This window comes from Silurus aristotelis, assembly GCF_946808225.1.
Source record: "Silurus aristotelis genome assembly, chromosome: 4".
NCBI classification, from domain to species: domain Eukaryota; kingdom Metazoa; phylum Chordata; class Actinopteri; order Siluriformes; family Siluridae; genus Silurus; species Silurus aristotelis.
Window position 1 is genome coordinate 757,031 of NC_139577.1, and position 19,142 is coordinate 776,172.

At 40.4% G+C, this 19,142-nt stretch overlaps 1 protein-coding gene across 2 annotated transcripts in view; it reads right to left on the minus strand.

Moving 5' to 3' along the window:
• Nucleotides 1-18,585, minus strand: part of wdr11 (WD repeat domain 11) — a 62,715-nt gene extending 44,130 nt beyond the window's left edge. Inside the window, exons 1-10 of one of the 2 annotated variants that reach the window (XM_083539107.1) lie at nt 18,365-18,585; nt 15,694-15,805; nt 14,153-14,306; nt 12,716-12,889; nt 12,424-12,616; nt 8,579-8,744; nt 5,691-5,793; nt 3,959-4,163; nt 3,302-3,402; nt 1-140 (exon numbers count right to left, since the gene is read on the minus strand). The exon at nt 1-140 is cut by the window's left edge and continues 40 nt beyond it. In XM_083539107.1, the coding sequence (XP_083395233.1) occupies nt 1-140; nt 3,302-3,402; nt 3,959-4,163; nt 5,691-5,793; nt 8,579-8,744; nt 12,424-12,616; nt 12,716-12,889; nt 14,153-14,306; nt 15,694-15,805; nt 18,365-18,450 (1,434 nt within the window). In that variant the 5' untranslated portion in view covers nt 18,451-18,585. Of the gene's footprint in view, nt 141-3,301; nt 3,403-3,958; nt 4,170-5,690; nt 5,794-8,578; nt 8,745-12,423; nt 12,617-12,715; nt 12,890-14,152; nt 14,307-15,693; nt 15,806-18,364 lie in introns of both variants that reach the window. The other variant, XM_083539106.1, reaches the window with a different exon arrangement.
• Nucleotides 18,586-19,142: the final 557 nt, after the last annotated feature.

Here is a 19,142-nt window from a genome sequence, read left to right on the forward strand (position 1 = left end):
GGTTAACGGAGGACACATGCGCAGCGAGAAGGGAGGCAGAGGCAAACCAGACAACAACCCTGTCAGTAGGAACTTCAGCTGCACCTCCTGCTGCCCCACTGTGGATACGGGGGGATCAACACCCGAGATCAGAGTGGGACCTGAGGGGGAAAAGGAGATGAGACGTGGTAAAGGCATTCCATACACTGAAAGCTCCTTGTGTAAGAGCACCAGGTAAACAGAGATAAAGAGAGAAATAAAATTAAAAAAAACTTTTATATGGGGGAAAAATTACTTTCATTACTACAACCTATTAACAAGCAACCAGCCTGCGGCAAGACTTCTCGGGAAAACACTCATTAGTTAGTGTCTGATCAACACTGCATCCAATCCTACACAACTCCACCTCTGATCAGACCCAACACTCTGACTATTCAAACACCACCTCCAATTACACTGCATCTGTTCCAACACTTTATCAGAACAGTTCTGATCTGATCTAAACTTTTATTTTCTGATCTAACACCACATTATTTGACAGAGGTTCTAATCTGATCTATTCCACAGTCAGATCTAACATAGGATCATCACAGGATTCAATACGTCTGATTTAACACAACAGCTGATCCTGCACCGCTCCACGTGACAAAGCTTTGATCTGATCTAACTCCCCAGTCCAATCTAAAAACATTGTGTCTAATCTAAAGACTGGTCAAACACCATGTTCAGCAAGGATTCCAATCTAGCAGTGCACCACATATAGGAGGTTTTGATCTCGTCTATACCATGACTGATCTCACGCTACCTTACATTGTGTCTGATCAAACACGTCCTCATTACAGAAGTTTTTATCTGACTTCCCCGTGTGTCAGATCTAACGTAATGTCTGATCTAACACCATTATATTCTTAGATCAGAGACTGGTATAGATCAGATTGTAACCTGTGTCAAATGTAGTGATGTTAGGTCAGACTCTGTGTAAGATTAGACACTGTGTTGGATCAGGCATGGCATTAGATTTGATGCAAGATTAAAAAAGTTGGGGTTTAAGAACTTAGATATCAAACTGCATAGTTAAAAAAAAGAAGAATATAAATAATGATAGTAACTTGATTAAAAAAAAAAATGCTACAGACAGCAGAAATTCCGGATCCTGCTAATGGGATTTTACACTGTAAGTCTGAGAGCGGAATAAACAACGAAAGATAAAAGATTATACATGTGATAATGATCACTCAATGTGCGCACACACACACACACACACACACACACACACACACACACACACACACACACACACACACACACACACTCACACACATACACAGCCAGTATAACCTTAGGGCAAATAGCAGGAAGTATCAGTTCTGTAACAAAGCTGAAAAAAGATAAAGAAGATAAAAGAGCCCTCCATCTTTCAGAAGGTTATCAGTGTTGGGCCACCGACTGGAACAAAAAGATTTGGAGAGAGCGGGACCATGGTAGACAGAGAGAGAGACAGAGAGAGAAAGAGAGAGAGAGAGAAGAGAGAGAGAGAGAGAGAGAGAGAGAGAGAGAGAGAGAGAGAGAGAGAGAGAGGAGAAAGAGAGAGAGAGAGAGGAGAAAGAGATAGAGAGAGAGTGAGTGAGTGAGTGAGTGAGTGAGAGAGAGAGAGAGAGAGAGAGAGAGAGAGAGAGAGAGAGAGAGAGAGAGAGAGAGAGAGAGAGAGAGAGAGAGAGAGAGAGAGAGAGAGAGAGAGAGAGGAGAAAGAGATAGAGAGAGAGTGAGTGAGAGTGAGTGAGTGAGTGAGTGAGTGAGTGAGTGAGTGAGTGAGTGAGTGAGTGAGAGAGAGAGAGAGAGAGAGAGAGAGAGAGAGAGAGAGGAGAAAGAGATAGAGAGAGTGAGTGAGTGAGAGAGAGTGAGTGAGTGAGTGAGTGAGTGAGTGAGTGAGTGAGTGAGTGAGTGAGTGAGTGAGTGAGAGAGAGAGAGAGAGAGAGAGAGAGAGAGAGGAGAAAGAGATAGAGAGTGAGTGAGTAAGTGAGTGAGAGAGAGAGAGAGAGAGAGAGAGAGAGAGAGAGAGAGAGAGAGAGAGAGAGAGAGAGAGAGAGAGAGCGCAGCCAGACAGGGTGAGATGCAGATACTGTACAGAGAGATGCTTAATGTTATTAAATGCAGGAGTCAGTGAAGAGCTGGAGATAAAGAGGAAATGTGCGGAGGAAAAGAAACCTGTTTTTTTTTTATTTAGGTGCAAAAATTCCACAAACGGATGATTTTTTGGGGGGCTTTTCCATTAAGAAGGTGTTGCAGTGTCTTTTAACAGGTTCAGGCCAAAGTTTCAGTTTAAAGAAACTCTACTATTATCAGTAATATTAATATGTGATCCTGTCTGATCTTGTCTACGTTCTCATAGTGTAGTGTAATAATGTAGGTAAGCCTTTATATTCAGTGCCTACACACACACACACACACACACACACACACACACACACACACACACACACACACACACACACACACACACACACACACACACACACACACACACTACATACACAATATGACTGGTCACCTGACTTTTCCAGTCATATTCCATCCTCAGACTGTTAGCACATGATTGGAGGCACACATTTGTATCAGGTGTCTCTGGACATGGTGGAATTCAAGTTACCCTTTCCATTGCAGGATGACAATGTACCTGTGCACCATGAAGATCTGCTTTCCATGGGTTGGAGTGGATGATCTCCCACTATAAAGCTCCAACCTTATTGAGTGTTACTGTTTAGATCCACTGTGATCAACTACGACCCACTGTGACCAATTATGATCCCCTGTGACCCTCAGTGAGGCACGGTTATCCACGGTGATCACTACAATCCACTATGACCCACTGTGATCTCCTGTGATCCACTATGCTATGACCCACTCTGATTCACTATGATCCACTGTGGACCAGGTTTTGAAAAATTCAGTAAATGAGTGATTTTTTTTACAATATCTGGATCACAGTAAGATTTTTTTCTGGATATTAAAGTCTATTTTACTTGATTTGCCAGCAGGTCGTTTCCGTGAGGACCCAGAGTATAAAGAAGAACCATCCTTGTTCAAGAAGTGAATATACTTGCAGAAACATAACACAGTGTTTGATGTCTAGACATTTCTGTATGGGTAAATTCTCTCACCAAGTGTTTATATGAATCCTGGGTAACAGAATAAATATAATCGGATGTCAGTGAAGCTCACCGGGGTTTTTTAGATCTCTCCAGCTCTAGTACAAATCATTTCAATGCGTTTAATGGATAAGGTCTACAGTGTGTAGCGTCGTTCTGCAGCAGGAAAGACTCACCGATCATAGTGTTGAGGGAGAGGTCCGGGATTCGTTTCTGGTTCTGACCCAACGGAGTCCCACAAAAATTAACTGGGGAGTAGAGCGGGGACAAACCTGAACTGTAATCAAACAGCAGGTAGAAAAAAACAAAAAGTAAATTAGTGTGTGCCTTCAGTCAGATACACTTTTTGGGCCGATTAGTGAAATGATACTGTTTTTTCTACTGCAGGGGTTAAACGAGTTAGAGTTGATCGCTGGAACTATTGACTATTGACTATAATCCATAGATAGTTTTTCCGGCTCCTACTGTCGTTACAAAAGCGGCCTCTAGAGGTGAATCGCTGCACACTGCAGGCTATATTTTATTTATTATTTATCTTTTATAAATTATATTTATTAGTGAATATATTCATATTCATTTCCTTTCACATATTTATGTGAGTCTGATCCAACGTTGATCCTCCTTTCCACAAGGAAGTCTGGCTCTACGATATATGAGGGACAGTTATGGTGTGTGAGGTTTATCTAATGCGACTCTGCCTGATTTAAGCCGGTAATTAGACAAGTCTAAAACAAAGATGTGGAAAGAATGATGAAAGTCACAGGGTTCAAGAAGAGATACATGGAAGAAATCTGACCATGCTTGTTGGTGTATGAGGGTGTAATCTGACGTACCCAGGGTTGGATGCTTTCCCGACGTGAGCTTTGAGCTCCCAGAGCATGATGCGCCCGTCGCTCACCACCAGGGCGGCTCTGTTTTCGTTGACGGGGCAGATCACCGCGCGGTACGGACGCACCGTTTTGGTCACGCGAATGGCGTCGCACTGAGAGCGCAGATCATAAGACAGCTCCTGCACTCCCTGCTCCATCTCAGACGCCACTGCAGCTGAGCAAGTTACATTTTTATTACTATATAATAAATATGACTTTTTTATTTTTCACTGTATAATATAAAGGATTTTTGCTATGTCTTTTGAAATGCTTGTGCCTAACAATCTGTGTTGTACAATAACCATAAACAGCGCTACCTACTGGTCACAATCTCAATTCTCACAATTTCTAATCTCTTTTGCATATTAATAATCAGATTTTGCATATTAATAAACTAATATCTATAGAGTCAAAAGATAAAAAACTCGTTAAAATAAAAATGCATTAAAATAGTTTTATTAGCCTCCTTATTAAAACAAAAAAATGAAGAAGAAGAAAAAAAACGGAAATCGCTGCAAATTTATTGCAGATGGAAAAGAACATAAGATAAATTAATACAAAATAATACATAATCTAAAGTTTTTTAGAATAAAAAAATAAAGTGCTTGATCATCGCTGCTCGTGGCTACATAAAGCATTAAAATACGTTTTCATTATCTGTTATTCAGCCCAAAGCTTTTCTCAAACCCGGTATACATTAGACTAGAGATGCCCATACTAGGGCCTGTGAGGGCCAAATTAGGGCCATGGTGACCTTTGAATTTTTATTTTTATTTTTTTTACCAAAAAATTGCTTATGGTAAACCTTTAAAAATAAGAAGCAGCTTCATGTCTCTGATTGGAAGTGACTGAATAAACCGTATTCAGCTTTTTAATTTAATTGTAAAATTAATTGAATTGTTTCTTATTGTACTTCATGTTTCACAGAAATTGAAGTTAAATTAATAAAAACTGTACCGAGGTGTTTTCTAGTTATTTATTTTTAATTATTATAAAATCATAACTTTATTCTCGGCCCCTCACTCAAGCTGGATTTTTGGCCCTTTGTAGGAAAAACTTTGGGCTCCTGTGGATCAGACCGTAGCAGTGCCACGGCAGGCGATAATTAAAGTGGCCTTTAAGGTTATTTTGACGATGTGGTCGTGTTGGAGGTCATGTTCTCCAGCTCGCAGCATTAAATCCCGAGTCGATATTTTGCAGGAATGTAATCACAGCAGGGGCGAGATTTCAGTCTGCAGCTCAGACTCCAAACTGAGAGAAGATTTAGAGATCGTTATTATACAGTTTTAATATTCCGGGTTTTAAAACTGTAGGCTTCTCATTTCTACTGATCTCCACTAGACTTTATCAAGTGGGTCATGAGAATTACAATAAGATCACTGGCCCAAAAGAAACATATACAGATACAATTCGTATCATAACTGCTCAGAAATTAACAACAGATGATATGAATTAGAAGGATGTAACCGTTGCATTCGTGGTGATCTTTCTGTACAAAACAAATAACATATTCCAACATTGTAAAAACCCAGCACAAATAAATAAAATGCTCAAATCTAATCTAATCTAATCTAACATCAGATAAGTACCATTCCACCATGTGGCTCCATCACTATAGAGTCTGGATTTTTATGGTGCTGTAACTGTTACAGGTCGAAAAGGAAAAGGAAGTACTAAAAGGTGTGAAGGTTCTTGCCTGGTTCCTCCGCTGATAGAGCAGTGGATCGGCAGACACGCAGCGTGATGCAGCCGTTCTCGTGCAGGCAGTAAAGAGCGTCCCTCTGCGCACAGGGAATCACCTGTGTGGATGCAAAAACATAGCGTGGGAACTCCTGCTCATTCCAAGGGGAGACTCTAAGGGTTATTAAACATCCTGGGGGGCGGAGCTTAATGAAAGTGTTAATTAATTCATCTCTAACCATAGAAAACACAGGAAATACCAATTTATGATCAAGATTTTTTTATAAATTATTTTTTTTTTTAACATTTCCACAAAGCGAATATGTTCTGTCGCTTGAATTCTTTTTTCGAGATTGCGACTCGATCAGCATTCGGTCTGCGCAGAGACGTGATGATGGTAACAAAAAAAGCATAAAAAGCATTAAAAGCTTTCGGGTCATTTGGGTTTTCCATTTCAAAAGCACAAGTCCACTTATTAGTACCCGAGCTGCGTTCAGGAAAGAATTTAATGTGCGCTCCATCGAAACGCTGACGATCGCTGTCTGAATAACAGCGTTTTAATATCTTTATATCTTTTGAATGTGGCTACAGGCGAAGGTCTCGGACCTGACATTATGACGTCATTAAGGAAACAGGAAAACATCTTCTCTGGTTAACGACGCGTAATCAAGGGGAAATATGAGGAAAAGTCCAATGCCAAAAAAAAGGAAAAACTATGTGTTTTGAGAGAAAGAGGGTTGTGTGTGTGTGTGTGTGTGTGTGTGTGTGTGTGTGTGTGTGTGTGTGTGTGTCGGTTTTTTGACCAGCTGCCCGCTCCCACGATCGATCGCTCGCTCCAGCCTTGTTCTTGCAGCTGCACCATTAGTCATGCAAATGTTCTTCCTGACAGACACGAGCTTTACAGCACCTACAGAACACGCGGTGATACAGAGGTCGAGCCCACGAGTGAGTGAGTGAGTGAGTGAGTGTGTGTGTGTGTGTGTGTGTGTGTGTGTGTGTGTGTGTGTGTGTGTGTGTCACTGCACTTAACTCAGGACCTACAACCTCAAACTTCAAATAAAATTAATAGAATAATAAAAGAAAGACATACACCGCATGCCATACAGCCAAAAGTAAGACCGATGTGCTCCATTTGAACATCCCATAATACTGTCCCACATGTAGTGGTTATAATAAGAGCCATGCTTCAGGGAAGACCATACTTTGAATTTTAAAACGTGACTTATTGCATATTCAGCTACAGGAGGGTGGGGGTGCAGTTCATTCCAAATGGGGATCCATGCAGGACACTTAAGTTCTTTCACTCCAATCTCAGAATTTTAATTCCAACTTCAGACACTTTGTATGAGGTGCGGAAACCTGGATTTGTATCCGTATCTAATAAATCAAATCAGAACTCAAACGCCTTCTACTTGTGTGTGAAATGGAACTCAAACTACATGATCTTGGCTTCAATCAAATTTTGTTCAACCATGAAGGAAAAATGAAGAATGAAGGATAAGAAAGAGCAGAATTGGGTAATGATGCAACAGACCTCCTGATTGATTGAGGCTCACATATAGGATACTTTTCAATGGAGGTTGGGTTTATTATCATGGAGATTATTTAATGTTCTTATGAATCCTTGGAGCATCCTGGAGAAACATTAGGTCTGAGTTCATGTTGGTTTTTAGATCCCTACATACACAATATGGACAAAAAATATTAACTCGTGATTCTTCATCAATCTGTTACCACAAAGTTGGAGGCACCCAATTGTACAGGATGTCTTTGGATGTCTAGGAGATTCCAACTGGTTCAAGCATGACAATGCTCCTGTGCACTGACTTTTTCATGAAGATCTGCTTTACATGGAGAGGAAGATCTCATTCGCGAAACCCTATTAAACACCTTTGGGATGAATGTGAACGTTGACTGCACCCCAGCCCTCCTCACCTTCTCACCTACATCACTACCTGACTTTACTAACATCTATTCGAACATCTTCCCAGAAGAGTGAAGCTCATTATAACAGCAAATGGGGTCTAAATGTGGAATTGGATGTTCATAAAACACAAACCAATCTTCATAAAAAATTCATAAAAGTGGTGTAAAGTCATGTGCACATCATGAAAGTAGGCTACAGTAATTCACTGTTCACTTGGTATGAAATGTCCTGCACTCATCAGCATCTGCTGTAACTATAGAAACAAAGACCAGACACTCTGCAAGAGTCAGAACAATCAATACTCACCGCCTCTACCCATTAATCATATACACGTCTACAGGAAAATTCTAATGGTATCATGTGTTAAGTTTCGAATCAAAATATTTTTTTTTTACGACACCACAGGGGTCAATGACCTTTTATACATTTCAATTTAAAATATTCTTGCAGAACAGCATGTGGGGCGTGTGTGTGTGCGTGTGTGTGTGTGTGTGTGTGTGTGTGTGTGTGTACCAAACTTATTTGGGTGCACATGTGTACCAAATGCAATCCTTTTTTATGTTTATTTAACCGGAACAGAGTTTAAAACAGAGTTCCCTCAGGAAGGTATTAAGTGGCGGACAGCAAGTTCGTTTAGTGGATTAATTTGATGAATTCTATTGTATTTTTTTCTTTTTTTTATTATTAATATTAAATCATTATTTTCTATATTATTCAACCATGGTGGCATTTTGTTTTAAATTATTTACAAAATGCAAAATGTTTATGTTCACAAATATACCGAATCGAAAAGCTTTCGTTTGAACCACCATGTGTTATTTCAGTATTCGGAGTCAATCAGTGAATCACAATGAAGGCGAACCCCTGACGCCTTCTTATATGACGATTAGCTATGCATTGATTTTAAAAGCTAGGGGGCGGTGTTGTGTGAAAGCATGACAGGTTTGACACTGGAATCAGACTGGTATCAGACTGACCTGTATGAAGGGCACGCCGGAGCGCTCGATAGCCACGACTCCGACCGTCTGGCTGAGCTCCAGGTCCAGGATGAGAATCTCTCTGGGATACAGCAGCAACATGTGACTCTTCTTCGAGGGCATGTAGGACAACTGGAGACAGTCGTTCAGTGTTACTGCCTCGGCCCTGAGGAAACACACGACTGGGTTAATCCAAGCTACACACAGTGTTATAAACTATGACAATCTTGCCATCAAAGTCAACATTGCTTCAGATAAAATTAAAACCCAGTCACATCATTACAGCTTCATACAGCACGTGTCTCTATAAAAAAAAAAAGAAAAGAAAAGCAATGCAGTGGCAATGCGCCAGAGTAAAAAATAAGCAAAGTCATTACCACACAACACTGAGAGAGAATGCAATAACCGTCACAAATCTCTTCTGAGCCCTGCATCTACTGAGTTTATAGGTCTCCGAAGCTGCTAAACCTCCTTATCGGGAATAATGCCTGTGTAAATTGAAGAACGTAATAAGGAGGCTGTTCTGTGGAAAATGAAAAAAGATTCAAGAGGCGTTTTGAAGAGAAAGAAAGTGAGACACAGGACCCAACATATACAACTGTGTCCTAAACTGGTGTGAGATTATTAAAAGCTGAAAAGTTCAAAATGCTGAGCTTAAGCACCAAAGAAGAACTTCAGCACCACTTTTATTCAGTTCCTTTGGAGAAAATTTTCCACATCGTAGATTTTAATCAGAAAATTTCGAAAACCTGGATTTGTATCCGTACCTGATACATCGGAATGGAACTCAAACGACATGATCTTGGCTTCATCTGAATTTTTGTGCGACCATAAAGGAAAAATGATTGATAAAAAAAGATCAGAATTGGAGTAATGATGCAAACATTTATTTTAAAATGCAAAAATTCGAGGCAGAGATTTGGGATACTATCCACTTTACATTTGTGATGTTTTTTTCAGAGCCATGGAGCATCTTTAAGGCACATGAGGTCTGAGTTTATGTTGGTTTTTAGATCCATACATACACAATATAGACAAAAACTATTGAGACACCGGAATTTTTTTAGATGCATGTCGTTCTTCATCATTCTGTTATCACAAGTTTGAGGCACACAGTTGTATTGGAGGTCTTTGGATGTCTAGGAGACCCTGTTCCAGCATGACAATTCCCCTGTGCACAAAGCCAGCTCCATGGAGTAGAAGATCTCCTCTATAGAGATCCAACCCTAAAAATCCCCAACCCACATTTTCCATGTTTCCACATCAAAGAATATTATTCTTTATCAATTTTTTTTATTTAACATCAAAAAGCACTAATGTTTCCAAAGGTCTGGGTGAATTTGCCCGACAGAGTCCACACACAGTCCAGAATTTAATAAACACGTTCTTCTGAAGATTTGATCAGGATCAACAGATTATTTGGATGCATGCCACTGGATGAAAATTATTAATAATCAGACTGGTCAATGAGGATGGTTTCCATTTTGAGGGTGGTATCTCTGGAGGTTCCGTCCTCACCTCTTCTCAGGAAGCTTTTCCCTAAACACTGCTGCCTCTGGTTTACTCTATAGGAATAAATAAAAAATTTAAAGTTTCCATAACTTGAGAATGAGTTGTGTTTAAAACAGTCTCCAAACATCCAGATCAACCTCGAGCTGAACTTAGCTTTGCTTCTTGACATCTGCCAGATTTCAGTCGTTCAAAATACTCTCCAAACGTCTGAAGACTAAAAAGGTCAGACCAAAATGAAGGATCCAATCCAAAGACAGACAACAGCAGCAGAATGTCTGATGTGGTGTGTTACATGGTGTTCATCTCGCAATGGTAAAGACCGATCTGCATCCATATGAGATCATCTCATCTTTTTCTTCTTCAGGAGGTTTCAGCTGAGTCTGAACACTGCTCTAAAACACCAGTGTGCAGTTCCAATTCACACCTCAGCTAAGAAACAAATAAAACCATTTTCAGAAGATTGATAGCGAGGCACCGTATAGTCATGAGACTTAATCATCCATCACACTGTTCACCATCACGCCTTTTTATTTGGGTTTATGGTTTAGGAATACAGCTTGCAATAATCACAGGTAAAGAACCTGCAACACCTCCATGGTATTTAAGTTTAGCACCTGTGGCTGATGAACTTTACCACTACTACTAAAAAAGAGAAGATGGAAAAACACAAGTCAGGAGGAGGGTGGATTCTGGCTCTAATAAATTCTTCAACATGGAATACCTCTCTCAAGTACCTTCTCAGGGATATTTGCAGGACCACCATGACCCTGACCAGGTAAGTACTAAGGATGAAGGATGAAAATTCATGAAGTCCGTGAGCTTCATATCTGTCAGTGGGAAAGTCAAATCTGCACTTGTTTCAATTCTCAGACTTTTTTCAAAGCTTTCACTTCAGAGCTTCTGTGGAACAGGTTTGAATTAACATCTTGCTAATTTAGGTCAGGAGTATGAAATGTGATCCTCAAAGTGATGTTGTGAGTGCAGGTTTTATTCTAATCCAGCTGAACCCACATCTGATTCCACCTGTATAACCAGTCTGGTGTGGCTCCTGCTTAGTTGGAATAAAACCCAGCAGCTGCACCTTTGGCGCTTTCCAACTTTCATTGGTCCTTCCTGAGCCAGGTTGCATCTTCAAGGCACCGCAAAAAAAAAAAAAAAAAAAACATGATTCCAGAACCAGCAATTATTCGCTAAATCCAAAAATTCCCAATCTCTGAAAAACTATTCAGTTACAGCAGAATTAAAAACAAGTAGGTTTTTTCAAAGCACCAGATATCCACCAAAGCACTGAATTTGGATTCCTTCCCAGATCACAGATATCACACATACCTAGATTAATGCATGGACCTCTCTTGTTGCTTTGACCAAAACTGCCCCTCTGTCCCATCACCCCAGTGAGCAGCCATGCTCGGCTAATGGATCGCTTTCGTTACATGGATTCATCAAAGCGTTTTTTTTTTTTTTTTTTTAGGGGGAAAATAAACCTGAATGAAGCACCGCCAGCACTGAATCTACCAGTGTCTGCTAGCGCCAGGAACCAGGAAATGCTTGAGTGCTGTTTTTCGAGGAAGAGAGGAAAGTGAGCAAAGCTTCTGATGATCAATCGCATGGAGCGAAACCTTCCTCAGACAAAGCAGGAGAGCAGTGATGAAAAGGAAAAAAAAAAACAGAGGACTTTGATGATCAAAACACAGATAAATGTAGACAGACTATTCATATCTCTTTTGTACGACTGATGGAGGTTTGAACAGATAAGCATGATAACTACTGCTAATAACCAGGAAGCAATTTTCTCTCATTTTCTCTAAATGCACCCCGAGCAAGAGGAAGTAATTAAGTGTCGATGTCACTGTGAGGAAGAAATCATAATGTTGTGGGTGAGTTTTGTTTGTATGAATGCATGAATGTGTTTCATTTCGAAGGCCGAATACAACCAAATTTCTTGGTTCTCAAAATAAATAGCGTGTGGTTGCAACAAACAATCACGAGATGTTATGAAATGCACCTGTGAGGTCTTCAGGAACTCTGTATCCCAAGAACACACCACAGCAAACAAACATGGCTGCCAGAGACTTCACTCGTCACAAAGTCAGTCATGTTCACATTTAATTCAATCAGTGCTGAACAGTAAGGAAGTAAATGTGATTCGTTCCTGTACTTAAGTAGCTTTTTAACGTATCTGTACTGAAGTGTTTCCATTTGGAGTGATTTTTTTAATTACTGAACAATTCACCCTGTAGTCACTTACACACATTCACAGAAAGATCATTCCACACATTCTAAAGGTGGATTTTTTGTCACGGGGTCAGACCTGATTGTGTGTAGGAACTCACATGGGTTTCTCGTTGGTGATGAGCACTTTGACCTTGTTGAGAGCTTTTTTAGCACCGGTGGGATGTGTGGTAGCGGGTTTGCTGTGCGCAGGACTGGAGTGAGGACTGGCGATGTAAACCTTCTTACCGCTGCTGCCCGGGGGTTTGGACGGTGAGAAGTCCGTGATGAAAACGATCCCCTCGCTGGTCAGCACTGCATTAGAGACAAGGGGAAAAAAAACGACAAGTTCAGCGATTCTGAGGTCTAAGCTGCACCGTGTGGTTTTTTTTTTGCACGTCTTTTGAATCATACAGGCCAAATTGGAGGGGTCGAAGGGATCGAAAGAGAAGGACAGGATGTTCTCGGCGTAGCTCTTCTTCCACAGCTTGGTCCCCGTGTCCCCGTTCCACAACACTATGTAGTTAGGAGGATGCACAGCCAAAAGCAGGTCATGTGACGCATCCTGATTCCACAGCCAGTCCATGTCTGGGATAAAAAACAAGAATGTTCCAATCCCAAGAATATTTAAAAATAAATCAATCCTAAATTCTTCATTTTAATGAATAAATGAAATTTAATGTACATTCTACACGATAGCTCTGGATCCTAAACTGATTATTACACTAATGTTCAATAAAGTGCTTCAAAAAATCCAACCTCAAAACTATAAGAGATGGAAATCAGACTCGCTGTTTACTAAAAAAGTACTTCATTTATCTATGTTTCCACACGATCTCCCTCAAAACAGCAATACAGCTCCCAGCGTTCTTCTGGAACGTGTCCTGGAAGTCTTCTTTTCGAGGACCTTCTGCGATTCGCGCCGGATCTCCACAACAGTGTCAAACCGGAGATCTGGATCTGGTTCTCTCTGGCGATCATCATCCACAAGTTGCTGAATGGTTTTGACATTTTTGCAGGTTGAGCTCGTTAAAGAGCTTCCTGATCTCTCAACATCTTCTGGCGATGTTCTTCCGCTCTTGAAGCACCGTAAGTTAAACGTACGTCGTGTGAAACTTCTCCGCGGCAGATTTGCTCAGTTTTACTGACGTGGTAACGCACGTGGTCAGAATAGCACCAAGTACACCATTAGTCTTACACCACATCGTACATAATCCCTGATAAGAATGATACGATCACCTCCGTGCTTAACAGATAAACTTGGAGGTATCTGAGCAAAACACTTCCTTCTCCAAACCCTGGCCTTTCCATTACTTTAGAAGAGCTTCATCTTGATTCAGAAACCTTTGTGGTTTATATTATCCTGTCTGTGTATATGAGGTGGTATCAAAAAAAGTTTAAGACTAGTTCTGTAACATGCCAACAGGTGGCAGCACAAGGCTGCACGCACAGTCACAGGGAGCACCGACCTTTATAAGTCAGTGTGGTAAAATACATCATCCTGTGTACATGCACTGTGCAGCAGGTGCTGTTCTGACCACGTGTTACCACGCCTGCTATTCTGACCTTGACGCGCCGTCACCATGCTCTCCTTTCACGTGAGTTTAACGCCGATAACAACATGATCTCCCTTCCGCACTCATCCTACTCGCCAGATTTGCGGACTTCGCCCTACCCGAAGATAAAGATCAGGCTCGCCGTGTTGACACCGTGGCGCGAAACGCAGAAGGTGCTTGACCTGCTACGAGAAGAGGACTCCCAGGACACGAGACCTTCAGAAGAACGCTGGGAGGCTGTATTGCTGTGCAAGGAGACTATTTTGAAGGGTTAGATGTTAGATCCATGTCTTACCCTGGATGGGTTTGGAATGTTCCTGAATCTCGCAATGTGCCATGCCGCTCACCACGTCCCACACAATGATTTTGCCTGCGGCATCAGCCGAGGCCAGGCGCAGGGAGTACGGTGAGCTTAGGTTGTGGTGGTAGTTCTCCCTGGACCATTTCACCTAAACACACACACACACACACACACACACACAAGATTTAAAAGCAGTTCATATAACTTTGAAAATTGGGGTTTCGAACTCTGGCAAACTCCCAAAATGAGTGTAGGAGCAGAAAGATCAGCGCCGGCTTTAACACTGCAGGCAGTAAAGGTGGAAGCGTGGGATTGCTGGAGCTCTTTAACTTTTCTGTTCACTACACACACACATGGACAACAGCATGACGACCTGAACAGAACATAAGGGTTGGGTTTGAGGATCATGCTGAAACAGTAAACACAAGGGGGCCATGTTTTGTCTGCTCTTCCCATCTGCCTGCTCGTGTTTTCACGGGATGACGATGAGAAATGGAGCACTGTAGTGGTGTTGAGGTTTACAGGATTAAAATGCATGGCGGGGTGAGAAATAGCAGCCGGAGCCCGAAACCGTCTCTGATAAACAGCGGCTAGTTTATGGGTCGTTACTCATGGGAACACACACACACACACACAAAACCCCTTCAGCACCAGAAAGGTAGTGATAAAGTGCAGAAGGTGCTCGTGACCGTAAATGACACGGGATTAATTCTTCTGGGACGTTTGTCATGCAGGATAACATTAAAGTCACCTTTAATTCCCGAACACTGGCCCTGATTTAATAAACACAAATGAATAAATAGGAGACGGTACATTTCAGCGTGAAGACTCACAGAGAAAACACATCCAGCTGAAAAAAAGTTGATCGGAATAAGCAGCACACCTGGAGCTAATACTCTCTCAGGACGTTCTTTAGATGTTCTCCACAGCAATATGACTCTTACTGGCAATAAGAGAAAATTTTTTAATCTCTTTCTTCATGGAAAACAAAGCTAAAGGGAGACAAATGTCTTTTGTGGTGAACTCATGTCTATCAGTGAACAGCTGAGAACCTCGACAATGATGGAACTATAATTAATGAATATTCAGTGTGACTCAGATAAGGATGGGTTCCTTTATGAATCTGGTCCCTCTCAAGGTTTCTATTCTCTCTCAAGGAATCTTTATTCTAAATGAAAGAATCTTCATTCAACACTACGACATGTTACAGAGTCTCTATTCCATGTTACATTAACATTAATGTCTATATTGTTTTGTTACAGAGTCTCTATTGTCTTTATTCGATTCTATGGAGTTGCCGATTTGATCTCATCTCAAGTAAATTTTTCACAAATAATTGGATTTTGATGAATCCCACATTCTCTCTGGTGTACAGTCATGTTGAACAAATCCTGGTTATAAAAACTCCCAATTTTAAAACAGCAAAACTGCATATTTCTTGAACTCTAAATCTTTTTGCCCGTTCCAGTATGTAAATATATATAAAATCAAACTTCTGTTTGACCTTGTTATCGCTGAGACAGATTCAAACTCACCTTGACAACATTGGCTTTGTGTCTCTCCAGGACCTGAATGGTCTGAGCGGTGTTTGGGTCGATAACGAGGATGCTGGAGTGGCATCCCTGAGCAATCAAACCCTGCCAACCCCTGGGAGAGGAGAGGAGAGGAGAGCAGAGGAGAGGAGAGAATAGGAGTGGAGGAGAGGAAAGGAGAGGAGATGAGAGGAGGAGAGGAGGAGAGCAGGAGAGAGAAGAGGAGAGGAGAGGAGAAGAGATGAGAGGAGGAGAGCAGGAGAGAGAAGAGGAGAGGAGAGGAGAAGAGATGAGAGGAGGAGAGCAGGAGAGAGAAGAGGGGAGGAGAGAAGAGGAGAGGAGAGGAGAAGAGATGAGAGGAGGAGATAAGTGGAGATAAGAGGAGGAGAGATAAGAGGAGAGGAGATGAGAGGAGGAGAGGAGAGGAGGAGGGGAGAGAAAAGGAGAGAAGATGAGAGGAGGAAAGAAGAGGAGTATTGGTTTAATGGAATTAAGATGACCAGTAAATCCCATCTAAACTCCACACTGGTCAGATTTCATCATTTTGAATTGTCAGTAAAGATTTGGCAGATTCATATGTTAAAACATAAATATCATTAAAATACGTGTGATTAAAGACACGTCTCCGTCACAGACAACCAGTTTTTAAACTTCTCATTTCACACATTCACATTCATCCCAAAGATCTGTAACAGAGTTGGTGCTCTACAGCAGGCTGCTCCTTATACTGGTGCATTTCCTCTGTTTAAACAATCAAAATGTTTTTTATGTTCTTTTGTGAATAAAATACGGGTTTGTTAAATATGCAAATCATTGCATTCTGCTTGTATTTACATTTTATACAGCAACATTTTATAGAACTTTTATATACATGCTAAAGGATTATTCAGATATAATCAGATCTAATAGAATGAATGTATAGTGTCTAATAAAATCACTTACATTTCACGACTGTTTCATTTATTGCGACTTTAAGAGGAAACGGTCGACATGCACGTGATGTTCTGAAAGGTCACTACAGCGCCCCCTAGAACTATTGCCACCCATCAACCATCATTGCCCTTCAAGCTAAATTATATATACTATGAACTATTTACTAGTGAACTATGCTAAATACTATTTTACACACTTAAATTAACAATAAAAAAACATTAACAGTACAAACTGATAAAACAACTACACACTGAATGAAGAACGTTAGCATGTGAAACAGCTAGCCCCAAAATCAAAACAAACAAACAAACAAACATATAAAAAAATAAATGCGGTTATTACACGTGTATCTGGTTATCAGTTTACTAATAAAACACTGAGGTTAGAGGAGTAAAAATATTAGCTGACTATCGACATTCGCTTGTTAATACCGGGCTAGTTTTATGTTGCATCTGTTTCTTTTTTCTATTGTTTGTTCACACTTAAAAAAATAAAAGAGAATAAATCAAATAAATGCAATGCACTTTTTTATTGATTAAATTGAGTTTATTTCTATACCGCTGGAATTTCGTAAAAAACATTAGCATTCTATTTAAAATTGTTTTAAATGTTAATAATAATAAAGTGTGTTAATAAAAAAAAAACACTTTTTTTTTTTTTTGAATTTCTTCGCCCCCAAACTGGACAGAAACATGACTTCAGTTTAGACACTTTTAACTGCCTTCTATTCTTTTTGGCTCTGTTCAATTTAAATCTGTAAAGAATTTCAACCTGAAATGTTAGAAAAAGAGAAACAGTAACTCAGTGTAAAATGTTGGCCTTCTGATCAGAAGGTTAGGAGTTCAAATCCCACTGCAGGGCCCTTAAACGAGGCCCTTTACCGTCGATTCCTCAGTTGTATAAATGAGATAAAAGTAAGTAGTTTTGGATAAAGACACAAGTAAATGTAAATGCATCTATTACTGAACATGACATCTCAAGAATGATGGAACTGTAATAAATGGACATTCAGTGTTGAGAATGAGGTTCCCTGGTTCCTCTTAAGGTTTCTTCCCTTTTTTCACTCATAAGGAACAAACTTATATATTCCAACTGCCTGCAAAACCTCTTTATAATTGGTGTCTAAAAATATCAATAATAGACTAACTGGAAAAAAAATAATATTTAGAGTAAATCTGCATACACTATTCAGAAAATAGTCCAGGAGTGGAGTCCAACATCATCACTATTTAAACCCCGCCCACATAGGCGGAGCCTGTTCAGCTTGGGGAGTTGTTATATCCGGGTTAGGAACTTCTATTTTGGTTTTGCAGCAAGGACTATATATATTATATATACACAAGATTGAAAGATGGAGAGGTAAATAAAAAAATAAAGAAAGTAACTGATCTCATCCCCCATTCTGAACTCTGAACAAACATCACGAATCATCTGACACTGAAACACAGCACTTGTAGCTTTATTTAGAGAATCGTTAAATAAAGTGAAGGTAAATAAATGGCAGGTGTTTAGAAACACGATCATGAGTCCAGCTGGATGGAAAACATGATACAGACGCAGAATGACAGCGTTTAAAGACGCTGAAAACACACCTGTCACGGATCTCAGAATGATCCAGCATCGCTCACGGTTTATACAAGGAATAATAATTATATTAATAATAATAAAACATTATGCACGAGCAGATCTAAAACCAAGAAGCACCGATTAGCCGCTATGCTACATAGGAAACACCGCTCACCAGTCCACTGCAGTTTTGTTCTGCAGATTGAGAGTCCCGGTAAGAGTCCGTGCAGCGAGTTTAATGTTTACAGTGTAAGGAATCATGACTTGAAATGTTTTCGATGCTGCATGAAAGAAACCGGATTTAAGTTCGGTTTTAAAAATGAATGGCTGTCAGATTGACTTGTAAACAGGAAGTAAGTTGAGGTGCGTCACTGTATTGTTCCGGTCAGGGAACGACTACTCGCATATATGGTTCCTTCGTTCCTTAAACTCCGCCACGTTCCTCTCTAATTATTTGTGTTTTCGTAGATAATAAAAATGCTTGTTTTTGAGGCGATTATTAAATATTGCATGTTGTGTTTTAATGTATTTCCGTTTATAATAGCACATTTTGATCCTACCCCTTTTTCAAGTGACCATGTGACTGACCGGTGCCGCTCCTTCTTGCCCAGGTGTGTCCTGTTACGTCACGTGATTAACATTGACTATATTTGAGTGTGTTCTGTTCACATGCACTGGGTTTTCCTCCTCCTGACATCGCTTGCTAAAGATGTATAAACCAAAATGAAGCCCAGGCAGAGAAGAACAGATCATTTTGAAAAGGAGAAAAACAGGAGGTAAAGTTTCACATGCATTACACAAACACTGGGCAGAGAAACCACTGGTGTGTTTATACACAGACATCAGACAGAAACATCTGGCAGAGGAAAACAGCTGATGAGTTAATGACTAAAACATTATGTAGGGTTTTGAAGATAAAAAAAAAACCCAGTGAGTGTGACATCAGTGACAAC